At 39.4% G+C, this 26,007-nt stretch overlaps 1 protein-coding gene across 1 annotated transcript in view; it reads right to left on the reverse strand.

Moving 5' to 3' along the window:
- Positions 1–512: 512 nt before the first annotated feature.
- Positions 513–26,007, reverse strand: part of LOC134381060 (ceruloplasmin-like) — a 34,321-nt gene continuing 8,826 nt past the window's right edge. The window contains exons 5-20 of the mRNA XM_063101154.1: positions 24,860–25,102; positions 22,385–22,550; positions 20,790–20,920; positions 20,277–20,417; positions 19,856–19,867; positions 19,400–19,611; positions 17,459–17,609; positions 16,487–16,699; positions 13,963–14,170; positions 13,089–13,228; positions 11,595–11,723; positions 9,201–9,307; positions 8,042–8,243; positions 5,990–6,129; positions 1,755–1,917; positions 513–606 (exon numbers count right to left, since the gene is read on the reverse strand). Coding sequence (XP_062957224.1) covers positions 602–606; positions 1,755–1,917; positions 5,990–6,129; positions 8,042–8,243; positions 9,201–9,307; positions 11,595–11,723; positions 13,089–13,228; positions 13,963–14,170; positions 16,487–16,699; positions 17,459–17,609; positions 19,400–19,611; positions 19,856–19,867; positions 20,277–20,417; positions 20,790–20,920; positions 22,385–22,550; positions 24,860–25,102 — 2,363 coding nt within the window. The 3' untranslated portion in view covers positions 513–601. The remainder of the gene's footprint in view (positions 607–1,754; positions 1,918–5,989; positions 6,130–8,041; positions 8,244–9,200; positions 9,308–11,594; positions 11,724–13,088; positions 13,229–13,962; positions 14,171–16,486; positions 16,700–17,458; positions 17,610–19,399; positions 19,612–19,855; positions 19,868–20,276; positions 20,418–20,789; positions 20,921–22,384; positions 22,551–24,859; positions 25,103–26,007) is intronic.

The raw sequence follows: 26,007 nt of genomic DNA on the forward strand, positions 1-26,007 counted from the left end.
TCTTTATAGTTGTAAATTGATTGATTTGTGGGAGAGAGTGATGCTGGGGACTATCTATTCTGCCATCTTGACCAGAAGTCCTGTAAGTGATTCTGGGACAGCTGCATCTGGCGCACGCCTCAGGCTGCTTCTACTCATGGCAGAAAGCACCAGGCAGCTGGTGGGTACAAACAGATCACATAGCAAGAGGAAGCAAGAGTAAGAATTTCATTTCTTAAATGTTTACAAATGATGCAGTTTAGGGTAAATTCTTGAATTGCGTGTTCGTGGTTTGTTTTTTTGTTTTTCTAGTTGATCAAGACTTCAGTTTGCACTTGCTCTTTTTGTCCCGCCTGCCACCCCCTACAGCCATTTGGTAAAAGCCTTGTTACACCACTACAGGCACAGCACAGACATAACCCCACTGTCAACTTACAGAAATAGGAAGCAGCTCACACACAAAACTTACTAAGAACACATTTATTTCAAACTAGTTTTCCTGATACATTGTCATGAACATCTTTAGCTGGTCCCTCCTGTACTCCTTTGACCCTGGAGTTTTCCTTCTCTGGCAGCTTTGCCTCTGCTCATGGGCTTGTCAATATTCATATCAGAAAGATATTTATGCTACAAAAAAGAAAGCTTCCAGAGTTAACTTGATATTATATAATAAATTTCTAAGTTAGAATATTAAACTAAATGACTACATACATTCAAAGAATAAATACAATATTTATGTAAGCCTCAAGAATATCCTTAAAAGAAATCCTTAAAATGACTACCATCACTTTTGCCATAAAAGTTTACTTATTAAGTTCAGAGGAACATCATTGTCACACACCCATGGGGACAGATGATGTGTAGACCCAACGAAGTTTGGCTTATATTATTTGAAATGCAGAATCTAGTTTCCCAAAGAAACGATGTTTTAAATGGGGCATTTATTTCTTGGACAGCACACCAAAGTCTCTTTTGCTAAGAATGTACATGAATAGGATTAAGAGTAATGATTATTAGAGCTGTATTAGTAATGATATTATTATTGGTATTAATAGGTTGTTGTAGGTAAAAATAATATTTTGGGCTAATCAGTTTTTGGCTTTGTGAGAAACATAGTCCTTATATTCAGAAAGGATTCAGAGGATCTGTCCACACTGACTCTCCCCTCATAATATTTTAGATGATAAATGTAGCAAATTTATAGTAGATCATTTGCTCATTTTCAGTTTTCCACTAGCATAAAATATAATAGTGATCAATCTTTTTCTTCATTGTGGAAAATGTTTTAAGATCAACTGCCAGGTGGAATTATCACCAAAGTATATGTAATGCACCCATCTCAGAATAGTGTTATTGATATGACCATTAAAAAAGAAATATTTGCCAAAATATACTTAAAAGGTATCTAATTGTTGTTTAAATGTGATTTTTAAGTGATTTGGTTATTAGCAAAGTTGGATATTTTATAGGTTCAATAGACATTTGTATTTCAACTTCTACGAATTGTTCAAACCTTGTGCATATATTATGTGAGTCTGGAAATTACATTCAACTCTAGAGTATCTTTTATCAGATTATAAACAGTTCCCTAAGTTTTATAAAGAAAATAAAACCAGAGTATATTGGTCATCTCAAAACAGTAATCTTTGAATGAATGAGTGGTGGTGAGTGGTGTGTTATATCCTGTAAATGTACAATGGATCAAATATCCTTATATAAACACTATATTTATTTAAATCTGACCACTAATAATTAGTTAGGCTAATAACTCTTACCTTTTCTTTTAAGTACAGTGTAAGTGCTTTCCATTCCACCCAGAATATGTTCACCAACATGGCAGTGAAATAACCAGGTTCCAACATCTCTTGGATACATCTTTACAGTTTGATAGACCCCAGGAGGAAGGTTATAAACATCAGATCGATACAGTCCCGAATCCTTAACAAAGAGATAAAACATCATTAAATGGTTTATAAAAGATATAAGTCATTTACACATCTTACCATTTGCTGTAACTCCCCAATTCTAATACACTTTGTTAGATGACAATTAGAAAGCACTAAGTACCATTGCACAGATCCAATCATTGGGGCTATTTTTTTCTGTCCTCAGAATACAATTGAGGGTTTGGAGGAGGAGTACGTCCCAGACATCCCAATGTTAGGCAGGGTGCAAAGAAAATGTCTCACTCTACAAAGGTACCTGTGGTCAGTACTGGTGTTAGATACCTTGCCCGCATCTCTTACAGCAGAATGCTCTAAATTTCAAAGACCATCCAGTCACCCAAATCCCAAAGGTTCCAACTGAAATATTTCTAACTAAGGATATTGGTGATGTGAAGGATGATCATTTCTCAAGATGCAGCTAATCAGAAAAACTCATGGTTATAGGAAAGAGAGAGGAGGAGGAACTCCCCTGCCTCCTACAGCTGAGTCTGCCTTCTGGGAGTTGGCGCTGGGGGCTGAGGGCTGTTACTTAACAACAATTTCTCTCCTAAGCACTACTTCTTTAGGCAACTTTGATTTTAAGAGATGAAGCTCCAGAGCCTGGTCCAGATGGATTAGGAGGAGAGTAAGAGGGAGATAAATTGTTCTGCAAAATAAAATGGGAGGTATTTGGAGAATGGTGTGTAGGGGTGGAGGTTGGGAACTGCAGCTTAAGATAGAGACCAGAATATTTGAGGAGAAAAAAGATGTCAGAAGAGTCTGGAGAGGAAGAATGCGGAAAAACAAGTGCTGAGGGTGAGAATAAACAGTAGGAGAGCCAGAGGCTGTCAGTGACGCATGGTGGAAGGGTGATTGAGAACAGAGGCATCTACTGTTAAATGGTAGGTGTTTTCACTGTATAGCATTGCAAAACAACAACAACGACAACAAAGAAACCACAGCCCCCCCCCCAAAAAACAAAAAAACAAAACAAAACAAATCTCATTTATGCCCAGACTTTCACTAAAAGTCTGTGATCCACAATGGCCTTGATATTGTGGTTGCTGAAGAGCTAGCAAAGGAAATGGCACATGTTCTGTTTTTGGAACTGCACAGAGAGATGGAAAAGATACCCATCCCAGGGGGTGAGAGGCAGGGGACATGAGCAACAGCAGGAAATCAGAGTTGGGGTGACTGGGAGAAATGTAGGCTCTCAAAACTCCCTGGAGATAATGGGAGGCAGACAGGAGGAAGGCTGAGCTGTTTTCTGTTGGATGCAGAGTGTGAGCTCAAGGCATTGCTATTTAGGAAGATTAATTTTGCATCTAAGGTGAAAATAATATAAATGACATAGGACACATTTCTAAGGTGTCAGAAAATGTATAGAACAATATGAAAAAATTTTTACTACAAATCAACAATGTCCAAGGCACCAGTAAATGTGCAATACATGCCTGGAGCCCTGGTACCCCAGGAGACTGTAGCTTTAGGGAATGAACTGTGAGGAGCTGGCTTGTCTCAGCATCAGGTTAGTAACCCCAGAAGGCTGTTCTGCTATCCCCAGGAGTTTCAGGGAGCAAAGCCCAGTGGCTGCATCACGCTGGAGTAATTAAATTCGGCCTGAAGATGGGAAGGCCGGATGAGGTCATCTACAAGGGTTGACAGGGAACAGCTAGAGTTGAGCGCTGGTGACAACTAGACTCTGTGGTATAAATAGGCTCATTCTTAAGGGAGACAGTTTTGTGAAACAGTCAAAAGTTCAGACTCTGGAGTGAGAGCCAAAGTTTAAATCAACTTCTACCACTTCCTTCTTGAAGAAAAGTTCTTTGTCTTGTTAATCCTTCATTTAATGTAATAGCCCCTGAAAGATAAGTCATTGATTTCCTTTCAGCTCCACACAACACTTAGCATGGTTCTAGGCATGTTAGAGGCATTTGCTGAACTGACCTATCTATTATATTTGACATCAAATATCCTGTAAGACACTCCAACCAGCTTTTAAATTTCTCCTTTGTTCCAATTTTTAAGGTTTTTAATATGAACAGTTATGAAGTTAATAATAATTCTAATATCTAAGCTTTTGCTTCAAAAATATGAGGAGTGTAGATAAGTGTAGAAGGACATGGTAGCTGGAGCTGGGTCATGGGTAAAGGGGGTCTGTTATATTATTCTGTCTACTTTATTATATAAAAGTTCCTATAATAAAAACAGTTTATTATGCCAAAAAGTAAAGTTGAAGAGGAAAAAGTTTGTTCATTAAAGAATGGTAGAGAGGGCCGACCCCGTGGCGCACTCGGGAGAGTGTGGCGCTGGGAGCACAGCAGCGCTCCCGCCGCAGGTTCCGATCCTATATAGGGATGGCCGGTGCTCACTGGTTGAGCGCGGTGCCGGTCACAAAAAAAGACAAAAAAAAAAAAAGAGAGAGAATGGGAGAGAAAGCAGCATACCAAAAAAAGCTTTGTGTAAACCAAGTCGTGCACGCTCATTCAATTTATTCTCACACTGTGCGCTAAAGAAGCTGTGAACATGATGCTTCTGGAGTTCAGGAAAGCTTTATGTGAAACTTAACAATTCAGAAAAGATAAACTGTGCTAACGCCAGGCAGTTGAATTAAATGTCTGAAGTGTCAAATGCAAAGAGTACAACTGGTTTTAAATTACACATTAATGTTATGTATGGGATTGGGATGAAGAAATATCTTAAAAGTGCTCCTTCAGTAAATAAATGATACTAACTTGGAGACTGAAAGTCGAAGGACAAAATTTTAAATACTTATATAAGTTAGAGAAATGATGAATCTAAAGTGATCATAAAAGACAATTGTAAGGAAGTATCAATGGTGGGGTGAGGAGAAGCAGTTCACACGGAAGATATAAAAAGACTGACTAAAAATACGTAAAAAAGAAAAATATCACAATAATAATAATAAAAACGGTACCAGCAAACTGGTTGAGATCTAGTTCCAAGTTTTTATTTTATAATAAATATTGAACGAATGATAGAATTAGAAAGTCATCATTTTTTAATCCCCATTATAAAAATTGATTCTGGCAAGAATCATCAATGGATGCTTTTTAAAACTACAAGATGAAAAATTGTTAGAAAATAAAGTATATTTTTAAAAAAGCACTTCACAGTTTATTTATTAATTTCAAGAGGAAGAAGATACTTTTAAAATGGAGAGAAGTGGTTCACATCACCTTAACCAAGTTATCAAATGTAGTCTCAGCAGTATTAGGACCTATTGCCGTCACGGACCTCTTGTGTGATTCATGAGAAGAGCACCTATGTAGTGTCCTTGCTGAATTTGTTTGACATGGACCCAATCATGAGGAAACTATCAAACCCATGCAGATACTGAACATTCTATAAAACTGGCCCGGAACCTTCAAAAATTAAATGTTATGAAACAGCAAGAAAAAAAAGGCAGAGGGTCTCTTCTGATTTTAGCAAAGATATAATGATGGCAGCCAAATACTATGAATGAAACGATTAGGTCCTGAATTAAAAACAAACAAACAAACAAACAAAATGTATAAAGAGCATTTTAGGGACAACTGGGGATATTTGAATGAATTGTATATTAGCTTGTATCATTGAATTAATATAATTTTGAGGCTGATTGCATAATTGTAGTAGGGTGGGGATTGTCTTTCTTCTTAGGGTGCACATGCCATAGTATTTAGGGGTAAAGAATCATGATGCTTGCAATTTACTTTCAATTGGGTTCAGAAAAAAATATAGGAGAGAGCAAATGTGGCAAAATGTATACATGAGCATTCTGGGTATTTTTCTTTTATGCTACCAAATGTTTAAAAATTTTCAAAAAACAAAAGTTGTGATAGATTGAGAACATCAGATTGGTGAGAAATGCACTTCGTCTTCCACCAGTATTTATCTAATGTCCCTGGGATATGAAGAATGAAGTTCATAATTATTTACTTGCATCTAATACATTATAGATCGTACGTATGGAACTTCCAGCTTCGTTGTTTCCTTTCCAGGCCTGTTATCCTGCCATACTACCTCAATAACTGGTTTACAAGGTACCACAGTCATCAAATGGATCTGCCGAAAGCTCTTACCGTGTATGTGTAGCTGTGACCATGAAAGTGAACTGTGTGCAGGTCAAATACACTCCCCATGCCGATCAGATACCAGTTCACTTCATCCCCAACGTGAAACGTCAGACCTTGGTTATTTCCAAACATTCTTCCGTTAATTGCTGGGGGATGGGGGGAAACACAGTTTATCACATTCAACAAGAACTTAAAATAATGTGGGGGTTTTGTGGGGTTTTTAAACACCTTATAGAAAGTATCACTGATATTTTCAGAGCCTGTGAGGACTTTAGCGCCAGCCTGAAGAGGCTGTTACATATGACCCAACTATCCATTCATGGCTGTGTCTGATCCTAGAGAGTTTTTCTTGCCCGTGCCTACATGATTGCCAAAGTTGTGCCTAGAGTACATGTCCATCCCTGCCATGCCATATCGCAGTGTACTTGGTGCCTTCAGCACAGTGGTTCTCCTCAGGAGGTGATTTTGTCTCATAGGGGACATTTGGCAAATCCCGGAGACATTTTTGGTTGTCATGACTCGGGGGGAGGTGCCACTGGCATCTAGTAGGTAGAGGGTACGGAAGCTCCTAAACATCTACCATGCACAGGACCCCTTCAACCAAGAGTCACCCCACCCAAAATGTCGGTAGTGCCCAGGCTGAGAAACTGGTTTGGATCGAGTGTAAATTCTGAATGGGGCATCCAAGTTCTTCTGCAATTCTGTTGGCTCTTTCTTCCTGAGTGCTGTGTAATAAGCTCACAGTCTTCCACCTACCTGGAATGCCGTTTTGCTGCTTTTCTACCGGACAGACCCCCATGCATCCCTATTAACTCCAATGTTTCTTCCCTATCATGAAGCCTTTCCAAACCTTCCAAATAAGAATTTAAACCACAGACTGTGTTTGCATTTCTGTCACAGCATCCACATTAGACCATGAACAACCTGAGGAAAGACACCCCATCCTGTGGGCTTTCGCACCTCCTTAGGACTTAGTAAAGTGCTTTGTGCCCTCTATGATGCATATGAAAAGACTATGCGTAGAATGGACATAGCCCTTGGGTTAATTTTAAATTCACATGTATTTCTGGGGGAAAAAAAACACCTAAGAAGTTGAAGATCACCGTATTTCACTTGCCTTAGTTAAGGATCCTTTACCCAGCTGTACCCCGGAGCTTCCTCAGCGGAGAGGACTGGAACCAGAAGTCTGGCTGGGTAGAAGGTGACTAGGTGAGATTGTTTCTGTGCTTTTTATTTGGATAATTGTCTTATTACTGTGATTCTAGGTGGTGGCTGTGGGGCGGGGGTGTGTGTGTCATCTAGCCTTGCCCAGTCGCGATTCACTTGTGAAAGAACTTTGGTTGATGAGCATGGAGTTTTCAAAAGTTCTGCCTGGGAAGCCCTTCGGTAATGGTCATGGGGAAGGTGGGTGAGACCGTGTTCGCTTCAGTCTGCTTCCCTCTCTCTGTGTTCATCCAGGTAAAACACTTAGAAAAATGTGCATTCAGGCTCTCCAGAAATGCTGGCTGATATTCCTGGTCTCACATTGCCCCATGGCTCCAGAAAGAACGAGAATTTGCTATGCTGCTAAGTCAGTGGTCCACAGCCCATGGTCCAGATCCAGTCCTCTGCCTATCTTCCTATAGCCCATGAGCTAAGAATGGCTTTTAAATTTCTAAGTAGCTGAAAAAAAATTTTAAAGAACATTTTTTCTTGACACGTGAAAATGACATGAAATAAAAATTTTAGTGTCCATAAATGAAGTTTTATTGGCTTGCAGCCACTTTCACTTGTTTTCATATTGTCTATGACTGCTTTTATTTTTATTTTTTCTAAAATGGCAGAGTACAGTATGGCTTATGACAGAGACCACATGGCCTGCAAGCCTAAATTCTTTACTAACTGACCCTTTACAAAAAAAAAAAAATTGCCACCCTCTGGCCTACATGATCTACACTACGGCTCTAGGTGATCATATTCTGTACATGCCCAGCTTGGCCAGTGTGAACCTTTATCTGTTCCATTTGTACAGAACAACCTGCAGGCTGTGTAGTCGGTGAGCCAGTTAGCAGATCTTACCGTGCATTTGGTTGCTTAAGTTAAAACTGTCTTTGTTCCTGTCCACCTTGTCTGGTTCTAAGGAATAGGTCTTGATATTTTCTTCAAAGTACCAGGATGTGTTCTCATCAAAAATCATGAAGAGGAGAACACGGTGAACGATGCTGGTTTTGGTGTTTTTGCGACATATGATCAGGGGCCCCACCAGTCCACTGTTAAGATCCTGAAGAGGCAAAGCAAGATTATTATCTGTGCTCACAACTAAAATTTTCCCCCAAACAATAAAAGGAGTAGAATCAAGTTTTGGTTTTAGTGAGGTCAGATCCCAAGTTTTGTTTATTAGGATTTTAAGTCTGAGAGTGAGGAACAAAACGTTTGACATGTTCAAGACTTGACTGAAGGAAAACTGTAACTGCACTCATTAGATCTGAAGTCTAAAGAGAACAACAATCTTCTGAAAGGTGTTGTAGACACATTCTTCAGAGGATTTAGGTCTATTTTTGAAATTTTAATTAAAAAGCAGAACTTTGATTTTAATTAGAATTCCCTGGCATTGGAGCTGGTTGGCAGGGTAGTCTAAAAAGGACTTAGTCCCTTCCTGGATGTGTCTGTGCCCCACAGCAGCTTTTAGTCGGGAGCCTAGGTTAATCTTTATTTTGTTTTGGAATTAAATCTCTGTGCAGTTTCTTGTTGTAGGCAGAGTGGGCCAAGATAAGCAGGAGTTCAAAAAGAGAATGTGGGCTGGGTTTTTTTTTTTTTTTTTTGCAATGCAAATAAACTTGAACTCCAGAGTCGAAGGTTTTAAATATATATATATATATATATATATTTATTTCTCATTAATCATAGAATTTTAAAACTCTATACTTGGTTTTATGTAACTCAAATTCTATTCAATGGTACAAATTATAAGATTTTATCATATAGTTAGATATATTTTCTAATTCACAGTGACATTTTAGAAAATATCATAAATCTAAGTAAACATAATGTAATCATTTATTTTGCTCTTGAAAAATGCAAACTTATGTAGGATTAAAAGGTGAGCCATATTTAAGTTACTTACTAAAAGCTTACATAGAACTAAGATTTTTTAAAAACAATGATAAATCCTTTCTTCCTTCCATTATAATTTCTAAGAGGAGATAGGATAAAAACTGTGATTTGATTTAAAGTTTACCTTAACCACATCCACAGTTGAATAGTAAAACCAAGGTATGCACTCAAAGTTCTTTGAAGTAGGACCACTCCTGTCAGGGATCTGCCAGGTATAGGTTTGAATTTTTCCTAAAATAGGCAAACAAAGTGTATTTAAAACAAGCTTTTTAAATCAGACTTTTTTTACGTGGAATCAAATAACGAGCAAACAGTAAAGCTACAAAAATATGAGGCAGTGCAGTCCTCGCTTGTCTTCTGGGTCCACTTCTCCTGGATTTGTGATCCTGTTCAACGTGTTCACATTTCCTGAGCTTCTATTTCCGCATGCACATAAAATGGGGATGTAGAGATTACACAAGACGGGGCATCTGAAGCCCTGGGTGTCACGTGACCTGGGCCGCATGTGACATCAATGTCACTATCGATGTTGGCTGTTCGGTTCCCCGGGTCACTGAATCAAAACCTTATAGTGATTTTGCCATTGAAAAATGTCAATCATTAAATATTTAATTTATTCAACAAATATTTACTGTTGTAGTGGATTGATTTATGTCCCCCACAAAACTCACTGAAGCTTGAATTGTGTCCCCCAAGTTTTATGTATTAGAAACTTGGCCCCCACTGTGACTGTCAAGAGGGTGGAAAATCCTATTATAGTAATTGAAAGGTGGAGCCTTGAAGAGGTGATTGGATTGTAGGAACCTGCAGTAGTGAATGGATTTTGGTGGTCAGGTGTGTGGTTCTGAGGACTTTAAAAGAACAGAGAGGAGAGTCTGTCTGTCTCTCTCTCTCTGCTCTCTCTGTGTCCACCATTATGTAATGTGAGACACCTGGGTCACTGTTGCCACCACCACATGGACTTTGGACTTACCAGCCTCATAAACTGTAAGAAATAGATTTTGTTTTCTTTATAATTCACCCAGTTCTGTATATTTTGTTGCAAGCCAACAGAAATGGACTAATACAACTGTAGTAAAAATAACTTAGGCTTTGAAATGTGACAAATCCTTGAATCCTAGCTCTGAACCTTCCAATTTGTGGATTACATGTGCCTCCGCACTGACCCCAAAGCTGTTTGCATTAGTCCTATAGAATCTTCATTCTCTACTCTGGCAGTAAAGTTCTTTTGGTTGCCCCCCTTCCCCCATAATCCTACATCTTTCACTTATAGAGGCTTAAATTAATTTTCCCAAGCACCCCTGACACAGTCTTCCTCCTACATTAATCAGCCCCACCCACAGCTTCCCCGCTTTCAAATCTTTAACAATTTACTTAGTACTAACCTTCACCTTTCAACACACCACACAGTGCCTAGTACACAGCAGGTACTAAGAAGTGTTTATGAAACACATGCAATATAATCCTTTCGTGACTAACTGGAACAGAGGGCTGACTTGCAAACTCCCTTGATAGGAGATTCATGTTGGTAGCATCATAGGACTGTCTGTTTTTTAAAAACAAAAGGGAATATTTTGCCCACCATCAAAGTCTATCTTTAGTCTCCCTGTTTAACAAATGTTTTCTTTCTCAATTTGGCTCCTTCATTGATACTCTTAATTCTCAGAACTACTTGTGTTGATGGGTGACTATGGTAGATGTTCTGATGCCCCTCTTAGATGCCCCCTTCAACAGTGAGGACTTGTTGCTCCAGCAGGTGTCAGCCTCCTTCAGCATTGGCCTTGCCTGAAGACATCCACTTGCCCAAGCCTGCATCCAATGACTGACGTGGGGACACAGAGGCCCAGCTCTCTCACACAGCCCAGGACAACTGAGGGTCATCTGTCTTCAGAACTTCTCCTGGGCTTGGGTTGACTTCTGCTGTGGCTGTATCTTTGCTCACCCTCACCTCTGCCCAATCCTACTGCTTTCTCTTTCTCCATAGTCGTCAATCCCAAAAGCACTGCCTACACACGAATCTTCATTTCAGGGTCTGCTTCCTGGGTGATTTTATTTAAGCAGTATTGGTTTTCTTCTGAGTTGGGTGGGCAGGATGGCATGCTGTGCCAACGTGTTGGTATTTGGGTTCGTTTCCTCCCCTCTCTGGATCAGCTCTCTGCCTGCTCCCTGCCCTCCCACCCCTCCTGCATCTTGTAGTCAGTCCCTACTTTAAGCATGTGGAGCTGGAGAGACTGAATGTAGTGTAGGAATACCCAGAAGGATGACCATACAGGAGAAATGTACATGCTGGGGAGGCGGCCTGAAGACCAGAGGCTCACTTCACAATTCTGCCTGTGGTGCCCCAATCTGGGAGCAAACTAGACTTGCAGTTGGAACCCTCCCAAACTCCTCCTTCAGGCCCTTCTTAAGAAGTCCACTGGTCTCTCTCATCTGGAACTGCACCCGTATTTAAGAAAAAACATTCCTTTACAGTCTTGCCTGAAAGCTGTGAGAATTTTCTTTCTCTCAAAACAGTTACCTGGCTGTGTTGCAACGACATCGGCAGAGTCTGTTTTCACTCCATGAGCATGAATGGAAAATGGTCTTGAGGCTTTATTTTTAAAGATAACGTGAAGTTTTTGACCAGGATTGAGAAATATTAATGGACCTAGAAAATGCAAAAAAGAAAATGTGTGTAATTGTTTTTTATTTTAAATGATGAGTTACGTGTTCTCTTAAGTATTTATATAGTGACTTCTTCTTATCCTTTTAGTTACCATGCAGCCAGATGAAACAAAAACACATTCAACAAATAGATCATTGCTCATTTATAAAACTACTTTTGCCTGAAAAAATGTAAATCATTTAGAATTTTTATCAGCTCTTTCTCTAGAAAACTTGCTTTAATGAGCATCAGTTAATGCCTAGGAAGACATGCAATTTAGGCATACGGCCCTTTATTTTCTTTCTTGACTAACTTCATCTTTTAAGCCTTTTATCTCCTGCCCCTTCACCCTGGTGTAAGGCTGTGAGCAGTGGCAAGGCCTGAGTACCGACCCAGGGTGACTCTCCCTCTCTCAGACTGAAGACCCCTTTATGTTACTCTCTCGCCTTTCCATCCCAGGCCAGGAAATGTAGGTATAACATTCATTTAAATCTTCTTTCTATTTGAAAGCAGACTGAATCATTGGCTCTAAAAATTTTGAAACAGAGATGGTTTTGAGATGAAATAAGCAGCAAGAACTCTCTTCAAACTTGTGCTTAAATTACTAAAATCAGAGTCCTGAAGGTGCCCAGCAAATGCTAGATACTAAGCTAAAAACAGGACCTTTGTCCCTATCTCAATTCTACCTTCCCAAACATTATGCTTGTTTTGCCTTTTCCATAAAATGTTTTACTTTTTGCATAAATAATAATAATACGATCTAGAGAGTTATAATGTGTTATTTATCCTTATGTATTCGGCCAGAATCCTAGAAAAACAAACTGTCACTAAAGATAGTGGCCCACTTAAAAACAGCAGCAACTGGATAGCACAGGGCTTCCTCCAAGGGTCATGGCAGGACACACTCTAGAGGCAGATGAGGAGCCAAGAAGAGCAAAAGCTCTCCTCATCAGCATGTAAATCAATCTCCTCAGGGTTCCACACAAAAAAAGGGCCTCCAATGTACACACAGATGTCAGCACTCAGACAGGAGTCAGGCATGTGGAAGTGACATGCGATTTCTGGAAATACCATTTGACCCATGGAAATTCCATGTGACTTTTGGAAATGTTACATGTGGGTGGCTGGGGGTGACTTATAGGTCTCCTAGTTGACCTTTACTTTTAAGGAAATGATACTTGAATCACCTTGCATTCTGGATTTTATACTTGCTTCCTCCAGTAAAAATGCCTATCAGCAAACGAATTAGAGTTAGAATTACAGGCACTCTCCTCTGTCAAGGTGGAGGTTGATAGTATCCTGCATGTGTACAACAATCAGTAGTGGCGGAGGATGAGAAGAAAACCCGAAAACCAATCTTATCAATACCTAATATATCCAGATGTTTTTCATCTTCATTTCTTTTGGTTGGATTTGTGAATGTAATATCATCATATTGAACATATACAACTTTCTTGTATTTGGACCCAAGAAATGATCCAGTTTTATCCAAATATATGTCTGTTACACTTTAAGAAAATGAAAACAAAAATGAAAAACCACAAAGTTAGTTAATTTACCCATGAAATCACGCAAAGTATTCATGTGGAAGAAATTCTTATACCTATAGGCCATTTTACCTTGAAAAGTAATGCCTCTTTAAAAAAAAAAAATCAATTCTGGCCAAGTAGTTGAATATTCACTCTGTATTTTAAAAAATGTTTTCAGGGTGAAATTTTAATTTTGATAAATGAATAAACAGTAAGAGAGAAAACCAGAAAAGGAAATCAAATTGTGCAAAAAGAGAAAAACCAGCATCTTCGGTATCAACTTCCCAGAAGAATAGAGATAGAAACAAATGAAGACAAAAGAAAAATCTGACTGATCCCAAATGTTCGATGTAGCCGAGGTTCCGTTTTCTGTTGCTGTGGGGATGGGACGGCACAGGAAGGAAGGGTGCGAGAAGTGAGAAGAAAGGTGGGAGAAATGAAGCACAGAGTAAGCTGTGCAGCTACTTAGAAAGATTTTGAAGTAATTTGCAGTTGAATACCTCATACACACCAATTTTGAGGTTATTTACAATTAAAGTATCCTGAGCACACACACACCACAGCTGCATACCCATCACACATGCACACACCATACCAAACACAGATAAATACAGACCTCCCCCACCCTCCCCCACAGACAGGAAGACTGAAAGGACAGGGAGGAAAACTCAGAATCAACCCTTTCCAGCCAGAGACCAGAGCTATCACCATACTTCTCTTCTTGCAAGCGGTGTAATTCTGTCTCCCACTTCCTGCTAGGAGAATAATCCCATACAACTTCCTCAGCTGCGATGTAAATCTTTTTCTCCTTCTGGTATTGTGTTTGATCAGGGTTTGGCTTGGAACACTGCCTCACATGGTATTTATGTTTCATGCCTCCTTGATAGTGCTGTGTTGTTATACAAACCACATTAAAAGTTCCTACAGATGAATAAGAAAGGAATGATCAAAGCACTGCATTCAGATTTCTTTCCTCTGTAAAGTCATCTGTAAGATATAGCCCCCCAAAGAAGTATAGTAAGGTCATTCATTCATTTTTTTTATTAATTCAACAAATATCTATTGGGTATCTTCTTTGTGCCAGACATGTTTCTAGGCACTTGGAAACATCAGAGAAGGAAATAGTTAAAAATCTTTGCTCTCAGAGTTTACATTGCAGGATGTTGTGGAGGTAGACAGTAAACATATTAAGTAACTTTTGTGTATGTTGGGAGGTGGTAAATGCTATGGACTAAAGAAAAAAGCAGTGTGAGGAGCACTGTGCATTCTGAGTGTTTTGGGGGGTAGGGTGCTCAAGCGAGCAACCAGTCATATTTTGTAGGGTGATCGGGATAGGCCTTGATGGGGGTGACGTTTGAGCAAAGACTTACACGAGGTGAGGTAGGTGTGGAGGAAGAGCAATCAGGAAAGGAAACTGGTAGCCAGGGCCCCAAGTCGGGGCCCGTTTGTTGTGTTTGAAGACCATCTGAGAGGCCTGTGTGTCTGGCTGGAGTGAGCAAGGGCAAGAGGACAAGGGGACAAGGTCAGAGGGGAGTGGAGGGCCAGCCATGTGGCTGCAATGTTTCCTGAGTGAAAAGGGGAGCCATCATGGGATTTTAAGTCAATGAACAAACTAAGGACACTCTAGCAGCCGTGATGAGGATAGACTGGAGTGGGCAAGGTGGAGGAAGGTAGACCTGCTGGGAGGCTGTTAAAACAATCGAGAAGAGAGGAGGTGACGTGTGTCAGAGTGGTAGGAAGCGGCAAGGTAATGAAAGGAAGTTGAAGGGAATCAGTCCAATGTGTTCAAAACCTGAAACAATGAGCACAACAAAAACAAACCACACAACAAAGAAACTCCAGCCTGGTTCAGACCAGTAAACTCCACCTGAATTCCAGTTTTCTTTCTTTTACTTTGGTAATTTTATGTCTGTTGTGTTCTGATGCTGCTGCTTAACATTCTCTTCGCCAGCACTGATGCTTGCTCAACTCTGTACATGTCTGTTGCTGCTGTTACTTTTATAGAGGATAAGAGTCAAGAGGACTACAAGGAAGCAAAACCTTCAGACTCCGGGGGTTTGGAAAAGAGAATTTGTTCAGAATGAAATAATCCCGTGTGGGCTGTAGAGCAGTGCTTGACACAGAGCAGACGTCTCCGCGTGATTGCTACAGCTGACATCGCGTAGGAACCAGAATGAGAGAAGGCAAATTTTAAGCTCAGGAAAACCCCTGCAGGGGAAAGACAGTGGGGCAGGGCAGGAAAGAACTTGCCCTGAGCAAGCGCGTGAGTGCATCTGCTAACAGCAAGAGAAGAGACAGCACATCGGAGAAAGATCTCTTTTCCCCCAGTTACTCTGAATCACAGGTTATGTTTGTTTGGAAAGTAAAATTTAAAATTCTGAAATACAGAAACGGTAGTTAAATGAACCTTTGGTATCACAAAGAGTGAAGATACCAAGCCATGGTATTTATAGAGCAGCTAGTTTACTGTATAGCTGGTATTTGATTCGTGTCAGTAGTTTTTCACCATGACAGACACATGGGGGCGGGGGGGTGGGGTGGGGGGAAGGAGGTGAAGGTGGATTTCCACAATTAAAGAAGGAATTAACATTTTAGTGAAAATCTAACATATGCCAGGCACTTTACTATATTATATCTATGTCAACTGATCATTATCTATTCCTTTTTGTAAATTATAAGTTACTGCAATCCCTATTTTATGAGTGAGGGAATTAGATTCAGAGGGGAAGCCAGGTCCCCCTGATCCCCACAAAATTCTCTGATATGAGCTGCCTTTTTAAAAAGTGTTGCCAGCAAGGAACGACCTCATTGAAGCTCAGCGTCTGCCTAGGGAGCAAAGTTAGCAAGGAGAAGGTACAGAGAGAAAAGCAGAAGAGCAGGGTAAAGTCAAAGCAGGAGGAAGGCCTGGGGAACAAGTGGACAGAACAGTAAGAAATGCAGAAGACAGTAGAATGAAAACAAGTTAAAAGGCTTTAAGATATCTTTTGAGGAGTCTGGGTTGATTTAGAGGATGGAGGCCCAGGAAGAGGACCTGGAGAGGCGGAGGGGATTTTTGCATACAGGAAAATGCAATGCTAAGCCTCCTATAAATTAAATGGAGCAGGCAAAGTTTTCCCAAGCATTCTTTGCATCAATTCTGTTTTCTTTTCTGTACAAACAGAATATTCAGTGCATATAAAGACAGTGCTTCTGCATACTTTGGATGGGCTTAAAGCTGAATGAGGATCCACTACTCACCTGTGGAATCAGGTATCATCAAAAGTGTCTCAAAGGTGTGGGGAAACACAGTTACAGTGTCCTTCCTTGCTCCTAAGGAAGTGAAGGTATTTCCTGAAAAATATATCCCATGTAAATCTTCCTCTGATCCCACACTAAGAACGTGCCAGGAAACTTTGTCTCCTAAGCACATATTCAGCCCAGGCAGATTTCCATACATGTATCCATTTATGGCTGCAAGACATTCACAACAAAGAAAAGAGTAATTTACTGGCACTTGATATCTTTTGAAACTCAACAAAGCACTAATCGTAAAGCAGTTCACTCATGCTAGAATCTCAATTTTTTAAACTTTTTTTTTAATTAAAGCATTTTTTTACACCTTTCCTCACCTCTGCTGTTATCTGTACCTCACTTCCTAGGGAGCTACAATGACATTATAAAATTAGAGAATGGCAGAACTAGACGGTGCTCTCACTAGATCATCCCAGCCAACCCCTGCCTTTTAGAATTGAGAAAACAAGGCCAGAGAGGCAGTTACTTGGCTAGTGTCATTCAGTTAGTGAATGAAACTATTAATACTAACTGTTAATACAACTAGGGTTGATTCTAGACCAACCCTTTTTGCACTACACTGTCCAGTTTCCAACAACCAACAACCAACAAACCACCCAACCAGCTCAACAAACACCCCACCACACCCACCCTACTAAATTTGGCAATAGAGAAAAATGTGACTTTTCTATTTCACATTTAGCTTTAGATAAAACAATGTATTACATCAACAAGCTGTTGATAAATACCAGGTAAATTAAAGATAATCACCCTACTAGACAATAATTTTATTGGGAAATTATATTAAAGGAACCATGAAATGGATTAGCCAACCTTTGTGGGAAAAATGTAAGTCTCTCTTAATCTATAATTCTTTATGCAAAAATGAAATAAATAAGTACTTAATGCATTTATCTTGTAATTTAAATTTTCTCTTACAGTACATCTTGTTAGAGTTTTGGAAGTCTGAATCCTCTTTATCCACGTTTTCAGGCTCTGTGGTAAATGTTCTGATATTTTCATCTAATAGATAACTTTTATTTTCATCAAATATTGTGGCAAGCAGATAAAACTCTTTGTCTACTCCTTTCTGTGGATGAGAATAGAAAAAGGAATAGATCAGAAGTATAGAAAGTTCAGGGCCGAGCCCGTGGCGCACTCGGGAGAGTGCGGCGCTGGGAGCGCAGCGACGCTCCCACCGCGGGTTGGGATCCTATATAGGAATGGCTGGCTGGTGCACTCACTGGCTGAGTGCCGGTCAAGAAAAAAAAAAAAAAAAAAGAAGTATAGAAAGTTCATATTCAAATCTAGTCAAATGGTGGATCTGTATACAGGACTTCCCACACAAGGAAATTGTATATTTGTGGAAAATCTGGTCACATGACTTCTGACCGTGGACAGTTCATATACAGGCATAAATACCAGTGAATGAGTTATTAGAGAACTAAGAAGTTGAGAGAAATCCTGTGGTTTGTTTTCATATAAAGCTCTTACTCTAGGGACTTTTACCTCTAAACTCCATAAAGCTAAATCTCTTTATTCACAGTTCCTTACAACAGCTTTTCACATAGGATGCTCTGTGGAAAGTAAGTTAAATAAAGTATTTTAAATTCTAGAGATTCTGTATTTTTAGAGTTTATTGATAATTTAAATATATTTGTAGTTTTAGAGAAAACATAAAAATTGGATGTACTATAAAAATTATGAGACTATTAATGACATAGATAATTATACATGCATATTGTTTTGAATAAAATATACATTCAATTGTACATATATTCGTGCACTTATAAGGCTTTATTAAATATGAATTTTTTTATTTAACTGTGGAAAAGAACTTGGGTATTAGTTCACTTGTGAGTTACAAAAAAGGAAACTCATTCATCAAGCACCTGCTATATGCCAGAGAGGGGCTGTGGTTGCCACAAAAAATTAATAAAATCTTGTGTATGCTTTCAAGGAACTTACAGTCTAGTGGGAGAGACAGGCCAGAAAAAAATAATTGCATGGACAAATTCTCTAATAGAAACATACATAAGGAACCATGTATGCAGGAGCTTCAACTAACTTTAGTTAGGGAATAGTGTTCGAAGGAAGAGACCCTCAGGTTAAGTTTTTTAAATGTCTCCCCTTCTGGTAGATAAAACAGTGAGGAACAGCCATTCGGGATGGAGAGAAGAGAGGGGGACATCAGAGATGTACAATAGCCTTCACTACCAACAAGCCAATTCTGCAGTATGGCAGAATTAGCCAGTTCTAATTATCCAATTAGAAGAAGTTAATTGTGCAGTACAGGAGTGGGAGAGGACATGAATCTAGAGGGGTTGGCAGGATATAATGTTTTGGCTTCTGAGCCAATAAATTGTGGGGTGACTCTCAGTGTGGGAAGTGCGGCAACCAGATCTGTTAGGAGGGCTATGGAACTATACTGAAGTGGAATGAGAGTGGGAACAGAAGTCAGGAAGGGAAGGAATTCATGAAGAGATAATGGTGCCTAAAATAAGGCAGGGGTATTGGAAACGTAACGATTACCGTGAAGTGGGAAGGAAGGAGGTGTGGATGGAAGCCCCAAGTGTGGTGACGTAGTTAACAGACAGGACAGAAGAAAAGAGGCTGCCTTAGGGGACAGAGGGATGGTAAGTGGCTGTCCAGGAGATTAAGGCTTAAAATAGTTTTGAGATGTCTGTGGGACATGCCAGGGTGAGTGTTCATTGGGCAGAGACACAGGCCTGGAACTGAGGAAAGAATAGAACCGGGGGACATCAGTTCACAGAGGAAGTTGAGGCTACTGACTCCTGTGGCCCTGTGACATTGCATTCCTCTGCAGTTGTCTCAGGCAACCTGTCACCAAGGCATACCTGACTGGGCCTCATGACTCACCTGTTTGCCATCCTTTCCAAGACTGCCATTTCTGCACACAAGGAGAGGGCCTACAAGGCCACTGTTGGTGTCTTTCGTCCCATTCACTGAGGAGTAGTAGAGCCTCGTCAAGCAGGTGGGGTCCGTGGAGGTAGGACCCACATCTTTTGGAACTTCCCATGTATAGACAAACGTTGCACCAGGATTTACATGTGAGGAGGGTGGAGGGGTACCTAGCAATAAACATTTATAAAATACAACCGGGAACCATAGGTACCCTAGTGTTGGGAAAATATAAGGAAAATGGTCAAGGCCCCTTGGATGTTCGGAGTCTTGCCCAGCATCTGAGGTGGGTGTGCGCGTGCGCACGGGTGTTCCTTGTTATTGTCTGGTGTGATTGTGCATGCACATCCGGGTTGTTTTTTTTTGGTTTATGGACTTAGAGTATAAAGGACTAAGGGAGCAGATGGGCCAAGCTTCTAGAGGACGCTCCGGAAAGCTATGTTAGGTCTGCTGCTCCTAGCTCTGAATAAAGCCTATTATTTCTTCACCCCTGGCTCCCAGGACCTTCTCCTATTACCTAGCTCGTAGACCTGCGTGTGAAGGGTTTGTGACCCAGTCTGGACAACGGGCTCGAGGGGTCTGTGAGCCCAAGCACTAGCTCTACACCTAGTCTAGTCTATGAGATCTCTAAGAGCATGAACTGTTATCTTGCAGTCACCTTACAGTACCTGGTGACAGTTGCATGAGGACTGAAGGAACAACTCTGCCACAGTTAGTACACTGAGCTGTTACAATGTGTAAAGTAGGCTGCAAAACAACTTTAGGGGGACTTTATTTTCTTGCTCACACTATATGGCAGTATGGCTCACTTGGGCCTCCCTGGAACTCAGCTTACCTCCTCCAGGCGTTTTGTAGAATGAGCCCTCGTTGCTCTTGTTGTAACGCAGTCCATGGGGAAGAATGCTGAGCGGCAGAGAGGCGTTATTGTAGAAAGTGACTTTGAGGGTCTGTCCCACCTCTGCCTTAATGACAGGGCCTAGAAACCAACACAGTTAGCATTTGTCCTTGCTTTTCATGAAAGTAATTATTGGGTTGTGTCTAAGTAGTAAGGTTCTTTTAGGAAAAAATTAAAAGGATGATGCCATGAACCAGAAACGGCTCCAACTGCAGCAGATGTAGATGATTTAGGGCCTCATAAAGTTATTTGAATCACATGAAGATATTCATCTCATTGGATTTATAGGGATGAAAGAATGCAGTTTAAATCATTGGGTGAATCAATGTATTGTTTTCATAAGGTTATGAGATGACAGCTAAAATCTCTAAAACTGAGTTGTGAATTCTGTTTTGATGCACATAATATATATAAGTGGTGTTTATAACCCACAAGCTGCGAATGGAATCTTACCTAGGATTCCAAGGTGTTCTTCTCTTGCCTTCTGTGTTTGGAAGGAAGCGTCTGTGTATTCACGGTAAACTAGTTTTTTGTAAGTTCCTCCAATTCTGGTTGGGGTTTGTTCGAAATATATCTGGGATTCACTGTGCAGAGAAAGTAGATACACAAAGAACTTTTGTAGTTACAGTGATCATTTCAAAGGAAAGCAAGAATCTACACACATCTGTTTTAAAATACTTGTAATTTATTTCCGATTATAAAACTAATGCGTGCTCATTATAGATAATTTGGAAAATGAGGAAAAGTACAACAAAGAAAATTTAAATCTCCATAGTCCCACAATCTATACACAACCACTGTCACTATTTTTCATAGATATCCTTTCAGTCTTTTGTCAATGCATATGTATATAAATATCTATATGTATCTACCTATTCATTTATCTGCAAATTTTCTTTTGTAATAAAAATTTAAAAGACATGATGTCTGATTTTTTCAGGAAGGTAGTAACAAATATTGCTTTTAGGGCAACTATTTACAGAGATGCTATAATAGCGAGATGAGAGATGTCATTCTTATTTTTCTCTATCATAATAAAAAAAAAGCCCCTAAGAAAAAGTGTTTCCTAACAGTGAAGTGGTAACTTGCTGTGCTAAGACGTCATAGAAATTCATAGCCAGGAGAATAAAGCAAAATGAAAAAATCTACTAATCCATTCTTATTTTAGTCAATATAAAATAAGGATAGGACCTAACTCTGAATCTAAGTTTTTTGCTGGAAGCCCAATTATCCTTCTGACGATTAATACAAAATTTTCATCACACAGATTGAATAATTTATTAATGAGCTTAAAATGTAAGGAAATCTTCACTTGACATAGTATTCTTTGTTTTCTCAACTTTTCTGTGAGTGAATTGGAGAAAAACAAATACTATGGAAAATTTTATTTTTCGGTGGCTTTAGAACTTGATCTTTTCTGACATACAACTTTCTTTCAATAGGCCAGAAGGATTAAAACTCTTTCAGTCTTCAAATTGGTAAATATACATAGCAGTTGTAATATCAGAAATACTTCTCACCCACTTTTAAATGCTGATGCCACAGCAATGTATTTTAGTTTTTGATCATTAAAACAGCAATTGCTAATGCATTCTTAGATGTTATCGAGTAAATAATATTTGTAGAATATGACCTAAGGATATCAAATAAAATGATTTAATTATGACTTCAACTCTTAGCAGAACTGTATAGTACACATGAAGAATATTTTTAGGTTTTTGTAAAATTGCTATTGACGACATCGCCCACTATGTTGTTAAATGTTTCATAAGCATAAAATAAGTCCATTTTAAAATTTAGTACTAGGAATAAGACGACCAGTATGTTTTCTTTTACATTAACTGCCAAGGCATTTAGAGAATTTTGTGTAGCGATGATCCTTAGTTTCAATATATTCCAATTATTGATACAATTATTTTCCTGTCTCTATTCTATCAGTTTCTTTTAATTATAAGATGACTAAATCCTTTTTAGAAGGTACTGGATTATAAAAAATTTCAATGAACTTTATTATTTAACCATAAATATTTTACCCAGTGAATTGTTACCTTCCAGCTGCTGTTAAATTTTTTTCAGTGAAGAAATTTATACCGGTTGGAGCATAATTCCAGAGAATTTCCTCAGCAGCAATATAGTAATGTATAACACGTTTCCTGGCAACATCTGTTGAAGGTTTTTGGCAGCTCCTTACATTGAAAAATGCCTTCATGGTGTCTGAAAAACAGTAAGCCCAAGTAGAGAATGTTGTTAAACCATCAAGAAAATTTTCTTGTCTGTATATAATTTTAATTTTAGCCAACAATATTGACACTTTCCTTTTCTTTGAGAAATCTGATGCATTTTATTTATGGAATCTATGTAAAAACTTAAAATGTATGAAACAAGTATAAAACCCAGAATGCAAAGATGAATATTAAAAGGACATATATTACTAGAGAATAATGATCAACATTGGACCAACACCCAGATGAAGAAGTCACCTGCCTACTGAGAGGAATTTGAGAGTCTCTTTGGCCAGGAACATCTTCCCTCATGGGTATGAAATTACTACCACTAGTCACTAATGAGTTAGGTGGTTTATTACAGTAACTAGTTGGCAGGCAGGAAGAAAATCAAGGCAGATCCATTTTCATGAGGGCATCAGTCATGTGTTTTGATTTTAGAGCATCGTTGGTGGGAGTGTAAATTAATACAGACTTCTTGGAAGGCAATTTGGCGGCGTTTGTTAAAATTAAAAGCTCTTCCATTATATGATTTCACTTCCTAATGGTTAGCCACAAGAAATATTTGCACATTCATGAAAACAGACATAGAAAAAGTTGTTAACTGTAACATTGTTAATAAACTAAAAAAAAAAAAAAGCAATTTAAATGTCTATCGGTAGGTAAATGGTTAAATAAATTAGATTACATCCAAAATATAGGAAACCATGCAACAGTTAGATGCATAGGGAAAGTCATGGAAAAATACTTCAAGACTCGATATGATGAGCAACGAAAGTGAGCAGCAGAATATTATATGTCGTGTTATCTACTTACATAAAACTAAACGCAAAACATAGCTATGTGTTTTTATCTCTACATGTTCATATATATTGTGTGAACATGCAGAGTAAACAGGTTTGCAAGAACTCACACCAAATTGATTACCTGGTTACTCTCTGGGGACGGAACTGGGATGATGGTGGGTGGGGTTGGAGTAATGGTGTGTTCTTAAAGCAGCTCTCCAAAAACAAACACAAAATCTGATTATGTGCCAGTTTTTGTGGCGTAAACACTCCCACTATGACCAATTTGAAGCTACCAAAATTTTATCAGCTGGTTTACTCAAGGCCTCCCTCTTTCTTTCCTCTTTTTTTCTTTTCCCTTCCCTTCCTTCCTTTCTGCCTTTTCCAGCATTCATATGTTCTTGTAATTACTACCAAAAAAAAAGACTAGCAGTAAATTAAAAAAACAAACAAACAAAAAAAAAAAAAAACCAAAGAACAAAAAAACTGTAGAGCAACACAGAAAAAGAAGAAATGCAGGAGAAAGCTCTGGGATCCGTCGGCCAAGTAGCTTTAAGGAGCTTTCTTACTGTGTCTAGGACTGATCCTAGGCTTTCTACAGAGCTGAGGTGGAAAGACCTGGCTTTAGGGTATCATCTGCAAACGACGTAGCTCAGAGTAGCTGGGGCTGAGTGTACATTAACCTGAAAATGATATTCCTTTCTAAGTTTTATAATTAAATTTGTCCTTGAGTTACAATAGAAGAAACTAAGTGGTTCTTTTTCTCACAGCCCTGGGAGGGACACGGCACATAGGGAATCCTAATAAATACTTGTCACTTAGTTGCTATAATTAATTAAAACATGGTACTAACGAAAGTTTGGGACTTACAAAAAGAAATATTTTGATCAGAGAAGTAAAATCCATTTTGTACCCGAAAAATAAAATTAATTCTACAGTTCTAGTGACAATTAGTTTTCTGATTGAAAAATAAAACATTTATATAATCATCTATAGAATTTGATCATATTTAAGAATAAAAAGATCAATAACTTCATAACTGACTACCCTATCATTAAATGGCAAATGTGATTGAAGAGAAAAATAAACTAAAATAAGGAGGTTTACTGAGTACTGAACTAGAATTAGTTGGTCCTGCGTATAATTCCTGGCTCTGCTTCTTAAGGGTTTTGGGCACGTGTTTTAATCTCTTGAAACTTATTTCCTCAATTTAAAAAAAAGTAAGAATACCTCCTCTGTCTGGCATGCAGGGTTCTTGTGAGGCTCACAGGCTAATGAATATAAAAGTTTTTTGTAAAAGCAACAACAAAATCCTATGTACCTAAAAGGGTTTATTGTCATAGAGCGAAAAATGTCAGGGGCTGGATTGCAGTTCTGTTTTCATCACAGACTATTTCCAAAAGGGACCATATCACCTTCTTAGATATCAATTTCATTTGTAAGATGAGACATTATAATGGGTTGTAATCTTGGAAGTTCTCTAACCTTGTATTATGCAAAAGTAACAAATCCATACCATATATGTGACAGCCCAGCTCCCACTCTCCAGGGCTCTTGGCCACCATGAAGGCATCTTCCAGTGAGGCAGGGAAGACCATTATGGTGTCCATTCTGTGATTCCGAGAGATCAGAGTTTGTCCATGAAGGTAGATGGAGTGTACGTCAACTACACCACCCATGCCAACAAAATACCATTTGACCCTGTCTTCCACACACATGGTGAGATTGGGCAGACTTCCATACATGTATCCATTTATTGCTGAAAATAAATGTATAGTAACCTATCAAGCACAGTACATCAGGACCACCTGGTAAAAATTCTATGCATTTCCTTCTGTAAACCTTGTAGTGTCAACATTGTTCTCGCACATAATCTATGACACTTGATGTGTGTTTCATGTAAAAGATACATGTTGGGTGTGATTGGAAGTGAGGGGAGCACAAAGGTTTTAGAGAGAGGAGGAAAAAGTTAGCTGAGACAGAGCATTAGGAGGCAGGGAAAGGCGTCATGCTAGAGGTGCCCAGGGTGTGTTCCTCCCACAGAAAAGGACCAGAACAACTAACAGACAGCTAAATATTGGCAGAAGGGAGCATCTGTGGAAAAACACAGGAGTACAGCAGGAGACTGGTGAGATCCCTGTGGAGCACGAAAGCCCAGGATGGCGACATGAAGAGGAGAGAAAGGCACATGGCCTCAGCCGCCACCATGTCTTTGACAATAGGATTGGCATGGGAAAAATTTTCCCTTGTGGTGAAAAGTTAGGCAGAAGATCCACACCAACCCCCATCCTCACTACAGAGGCTGGCAAATCCACTGGTGGGCCAAGCCAGAGCCAAGTGTGGGGAATGGCCTAGAATACATGCACTGCATCACTCTAGAACAGTAGCACAAACTGTACTCCCCAGCCCCAATTCTCTTGACCCAAGCTGATGCAGGACGGTGCCAGCTTGAAACCAGAGCTCTTGCTGGGGATGCACCCTGCCCTGGGTCCAGTAGCCATTCTGCCTTAAGGCTCTGTTCTTGTCCCAGCACATTCACAGGAGAGGCTACAACATCCTGATGTGGGCAGCTTGAAGCCTGGGCTCACAGCAGCTGTGACTCTAATTCTGTAGTCTGGGAAGCCAACCTAATCCTGCTAAACTGATGTACCCTCACGTCCCCGA

The sequence above is a fragment of the Cynocephalus volans genome, chromosome 1 (assembly GCF_027409185.1).
Source record: "Cynocephalus volans isolate mCynVol1 chromosome 1, mCynVol1.pri, whole genome shotgun sequence".
Lineage (NCBI taxonomy): Eukaryota > Metazoa > Chordata > Mammalia > Dermoptera > Cynocephalidae > Cynocephalus > Cynocephalus volans.